This window comes from Fukomys damarensis, unplaced genomic scaffold, assembly GCF_012274545.1.
Source record: "Fukomys damarensis isolate Sample0158 unplaced genomic scaffold, DMR_v1.0_HiC HiC_scaffold_26, whole genome shotgun sequence".
In the NCBI taxonomy this organism is placed as follows: domain Eukaryota; kingdom Metazoa; phylum Chordata; class Mammalia; order Rodentia; family Bathyergidae; genus Fukomys; species Fukomys damarensis.
The window spans coordinates 19,126,370-19,131,986 of NW_022900938.1; the positions used below are offsets into that span (position 1 = coordinate 19,126,370).

Consider the following 5,617-nt stretch of genomic DNA (forward strand, 5'->3'; position numbering starts at 1 on the left):
GGGGCCAGTCGTCACGTGACGCGCTTACCGCGCGCTGCCGGCTTGAGGGAGGAGCGATTGAGGAATGGGGCGTGGCCAAGGGGGAGCGTACGGGAAATGGACGAATGGATTGGTGGGTGGAAGACCGAGGGCGGAGGCTCGGCGGACCGGGGAGCGCGCGCGCCTCTCCAACTTCCAATGCGGCGCTGCCTTTGCCACCGTTCGCGCCGGGGCGGCTGCTGTTACGTCACCTTGGGCTCGGCCAATGGCGATGGCCCACGTCGGGAGAACGCCTCGTGACCGGGAGCGTACGGGAAATGGACGAATGGATTGGTGGGTGGAAGACCGAGGGCGGAGGCTCGGCGGACCGGGGAGCGCGCGCGCCTCTCCAACTTCCAATGCGGCGCTGCCTTTGCCACCGTTCGCGCCGGGGCGGCTGCTGTTACGTCACCTTGGGCTCGGCCAATGGCGATGGCCCACGTCGGGAGAACGCCTCGTGACCGCGCGTCACTGAAAGAATGGCCTTTCCCTTTCTTCTCTCGTTCCTCTCCCCTCCCCCACCACGCAGGCCTCTAGGTCTCCATTTACGAATTGACTCCGCTCTTGTGCCCGAAGTAAAATCTCGCTTTCTTATCTTATAATTGAAGGTTGTGAAAATGCCTCCTCGGCCTCTCGCCCCCTCCCGCGTCCTCTAGTGCCTGGCACCAGTGTCTGTGATCTGCTACGCCCACTCGAGCGGGCCCGCGCTGAAGGTCCCTGCGACACCGAGGGCGGGAATCGCGGGCCGGGGACAGGCCTCAGGCGCGACAGGCACTTTGCCACCCTTCGCGCCCAGGTGAGATGGTGGAAGTCAGTCCATCCCGTGCGCACGGAGCTCAGGACCCTGTCGGGCTGTTTCCTAACGCTCTGCTTGGCAAGGGCAAAGATCAAGCATTGTTGTAGAGGACAATGCTAGAGGATCTGAGTGATTTAGGACATTTCTAAAAAGGCACAGTCGCCAGTCAGGGTGCCCATTCGCCAGTGATTTTTTACCTTGATGTGGTCACATTTTTCCAACTCTGGTGAGGTATAATGAGATGAATTGAGTTTTTTAAAAAACTAAAATTTTAATCTTTTCTCTGCATAGTCAAGGAATTTTATTTTTATTTTTTGAGACAAGGCCTTGCTATGCTGTTAATGAATTCATTATGGAGCCCAGACTGACCTGTCACTGAAGGCAATCCTCCTGCCTCAGCTTCCCAAGTGCTGGGATTATAGGCATGGGCCCAGCATAGAGGTTTAAAGCATTTCACCCTATTGAGCTTTAATTTTTTTAAAAGTGAAAATGGGGACGAGCAGAGCGTGGTGGCACACACCTGTAATCCCAGCACTCGGGAGGCTGAGGCAGGAGGATCGCTGTGAGTTCGAGACCAGCCTGGGCTACATAGTGAGTTCCAGGTCAGTCTCAACTACGTAGTGAGACCCTGTCTCAAAAAAACCAAAAAAGAAAGAAAATGGGGACAAGATTAGGTGACCTCCCAAAATCTGTGACAGGTATAAATTAATCCAGATCTATATTGGAGCAAAGTTACTGATAAAATGATAATTGACATGCTTCCCTTCCTTGATAGAAAATGCTTTGTTAATTTAGCAGTGCATGTGACCAACTCCTTTGGGGTAGATCTGGCCCTCCCGTGGAAAGATTAGAAATCTAATCAGTTACATTGTCAATTAAAAGCTTAAATGGGGAGTGGCCACCTTAGAGTTTGGAAAAGCATAAGATTTTGATGTTCAGGGCCAGGGATTTAGCTCAGTGCTTCGGCTGCCTGCCTCATAAGTACAAGGTCCCAAGTTCGATCCCCAGGACAGAAAAAAAAAAAAAAAAAAAAAAAAAAAACACCAAAAAAAGAAAAAAGAATTTGAACTTTAGCATTTCGTAAGGACAATCCTTGTATTTGTGAAGGGTGAACATAAGGTACTATGTGGTGGGACAGAACCCAGCCATCAGGTTTTGAATTAACTTCGATGAATAAGCCCCCAAATAGTTTTCCTGCAGTTGCTGTGCTTCCATCTTTACTGACGAAAAAATTATAACTTCGGACTCAAAGGTGTGGAGCTCCTGGTCTCACCTATGGAGGAATGAAGTTGTGCAGTGAAGTTAGTTGAGTTTCATTGGGAATAAAGAGAAGACTGGCTCCTGGATTTCTAGGTGAGGGCTGAGGCCCTTCTTCAGGGATAATTTATGCAGCGAACTCACAACGTGGGCACAATGTGGGTCAAACTACCTTAACCTCTAGGATTGTAAGTATGGCTGTTTAGCTAATACTGAGCCAATAGGGAAAGAGGCATGACGCAAGGGCATGTGGGAAGAACAAAGGCATTCTGGGGGAGAGGTGTAGGATCCGGGTGTTCTGGTCCCCACTAGATAGGGTGCCTATCTGGGCCCTCTGGACCCCGGTGGTGCTGATTACAGCACAGACTCAAATTGCTACTAATCTCTCAGGCCTGGTTATCAAGTCTCCATCCTCAGGCCTGACCCTTCAGATTTGCCCTAATTTTGATTTTTTTTCTTTTTTTTGAGATAGGGTTTCACTGTGTATCCCATATCCCAGGCTGGCCTTGAACTCAAAGCCACCCTCTTGCCTTAGCCTCCTAAGTGCTAGGATTCCAAACATGTACCACCACACCCAGCCCTGGTGTCTTTTTGTGCTGACTTCCTCCAGGACGCACCAGCCCTCTCTGAATGCATATTAATATCTATCTAAACCAGGTGTGGTAGTGCACACCTGTAATCCCAGCACTGGGGAGGCTGAGGCAAGAGGACTGCCTCAAATTTGAGGCCAACCTGGGCTACAGAGTGAGTTTAAGGCCATTTTGAACTACAAAATGAGATGATTCACAACAACAACAAAAAAATTCCTGCTCCAATTTTTTGGGGGGAATGGGCACTGGGGATCAAAGTCTGGCCCTTTCGCTTCGCAAGGCAGGTGGCGGCACCACTGAGCTAGATCCCTGGCCCTCCTGCTCCAACTCTCGACCCTGTGGGACACAGGCTTGAACCTTGCCCCTTGACTGCTATCCCCCTGTAGCCCTCACTCTCCTTGAAGTGAGGGTGTATGAGAGTAGGGATGGAGTTCTGGGTTAGGATGGCGGCAGACAGGCTTTATGTTTATTTCAGGACCTATCAACTGTTTTCATAGCGTGACATACAGAAAATAATTTTCTACAGCACAGTAGAGTAAACTAGAAGAGATTTGAAGCCATCTGGATGATAGTTGGTTAAAAATAACCCTAACATTCTCTTCCATCTATGTAATTTTGATTTAAAAATGAAGTACAGAATACTAGGGATAGTACTAAACATGGAACGTACATAAAACATTACAAAATATGTCCATGTTTTTAAATTATTGATTTTAACTTGTTTCTTTTTCTTTTTTTTTTTTTTGGTGTTTTGGTTTTTTGAGAGGGTCTCGCTATGTAGTTGAGACTGACCTGGGACTCACTGTAGCCCAGGCTGGTTTTAAACTCACAGGGATCCTCCCGCCTCAGCCTCCCGAGTGCTGGGATTACAGGCGTGTGCCACCACACCCAGCTGCTTTTAATTTATTTCTGTGAACACATTTTGATACTAGGTTTTATTATTGAAATAGTTTTACAGTTTTTGATCCAGACTTTTTAAGGATGAACTCCTCATACTCTGAATAGTCATTACTATTGAGGGCCTCTGATCACATAAGTGGGTGATAAAATATTTAAAACCATGTTAAGCATCCATTCAAAATTTATAATTCAATTATAGTTATACTTAAAGACTTAACTCTTCCTTTTCTTTCATTGACAAATGTAATTTCATGTGATAACGTAAATGGATTTCAAGCCCAAGAGTACATTTTTATATGAAGATTTCTACTTTTAGGCTTAGGGTGCTGCTGTATGCCTATAATCCTAACTAGTTGTTAAGCAGAGGCAGGAGGACTGCAAGTTCAAGGCCAGCCTGAGTAATTTAGCAAGACCCTATCTCAAAATGAAATGTAAAATAGCTGAGAATGTAGCTCGGTGCTCCCTGGAATCTATCCCCAGTACCTCAAAAAAATTTTTTTTCCACATGGAAATTCTAGCTTTCAGAGCACGCATACATTGACATGGCTAGTTTGGATACAATTATAAAAGGGCACCAACTGCACCAGTGAGGTGGCATGTGTCTGTAATCCCAGCACTGGGTAGGCTGAGACAGGAAGATTGCTGTGAGTTTGAGGCTAGCCTGCGATACACAGCAAGACCATGTCTGAAAATTTTAAAAATAAAAAATAGAGGACGGGAATTTAGCTCAGTGGTTCCACTGCCTGCTTTGCAAGTGCAAGGACTCGAATTTGATCCCCAGTACCAAAAAATAAAGAAAGAAGTGGGGGGCACTAGCTGCAGAGGAATAGCAACAGCCACTGCATGTTAAAGCGCCATCAAGGGGCTGAGCTCCTCTCTCACTCCTTGACAGATGACCTTGGGGCTGTGGCTGTGGGCTATACCTTTGGGCACCCACATTACAAACTGGTGCACTGGCTCCATTCTTCAGTCCCTGCTAGGCAGTGGGGCACTTTGCATATAATTACCCACACGGAAGATGCTGCCCAAAGACTAACACAGCTACACGTATTGGTTGTTGGCCACAGTGCTCACTGCTTGCTTGGTGCACAACCTGAACCACTTTGCCTGGGATGCCCCAGGGCGCGCTGAAGAACACGACTCAAGACCAGAAGTGCTGACTCAGGGCTGCTGGCTTCTTCTGACCTCTCTTCGCTTGTAGGGAGGGTTACTTTCTCACTGCCACACAGGACACTAGCCTGCCAAGGTCTGCCAGTTGGGAAGCACTGTCTGGATTCTGTGCCTCATGTTCTGAATGAGGAAGCTGTTATTCAGGGTAAAGAAGGGGTTGATTGTTCCAAGATTAACAGCAAATTATGTCAGACAAGAAGAATGAAAATATTCTGGAGAGGAAGAAGGTAATTCTTAGAAGGGAGGAACTGTATTAAACTATAAACTTTGTTATCTATAATCCGAATGTTATCTATATTCAGAATACCCTTAGCAGGGCCGGGGATTTAGCTCAGTGGTGCCGCCGCCTGCCTTGCAAGCACAAGGACCCGAGTTCGATCCCTGGTACCAAAAAAAAAAAAAAAAAAAAAAAACCCAGAATATTCTTAGCTCTTGCTGGGCGTGGTAGCATAAGCCTGAAATCCTAGCATTTGGAAGGCTGAGGCAGGAGGATCACAGAGAGTATAAAGGCAGTGTGGACTACAATAGTGAAACCCAGTCTCAAAAACAAAAGAAAATCTTGGTTCTTGAAAAGAAGTACGGGGTTGTGCGTTTCATTCTGTTTTGTTTGGTTTTGCTTGAGTCTTCTTCTGGAACTAGTTTCCAGTTCTTGTCCCAAACAATGGGACAAAATGAGCAAGAAACAGCGGTAAAGTTTATTTGAAAAAGTAAAAGTGAATTGTGAGAGAGAACCTAGCTCGGCAGAACAAGCTTGGGCTGAATAAAAGGAAAAAGCAAGATAAAACATACAGTGGAGAAAATACGGCAGGCTATCAGTAGGAAAAAATTTTGTGGAATAAAAAAAAAACAACAAATTCTATTACACCATATGACCACTGTCAGTAAC

General features: G+C 46.5%; 1 protein-coding gene across 1 annotated transcript in view; it reads right to left on the bottom strand.

The window, feature by feature from the left end:
* The window catches only part of Hnrnpa3 (heterogeneous nuclear ribonucleoprotein A3), an 8,494-nt gene extending 6,923 nt beyond the window's left edge, over positions 1-1,571 (bottom strand). The window contains exons 1-4 of the mRNA XM_033756361.1: positions 1,551-1,571; positions 685-885; positions 292-551; positions 92-218 (exon numbers count right to left, since the gene is read on the bottom strand). Of these exons, the coding sequence (XP_033612252.1) occupies positions 92-218; positions 292-551; positions 685-885; positions 1,551-1,571 (609 nt within the window). The remainder of the gene's footprint in view (positions 1-91; positions 219-291; positions 552-684; positions 886-1,550) is intronic.
* Positions 1,572-5,617: the final 4,046 nt, after the last annotated feature.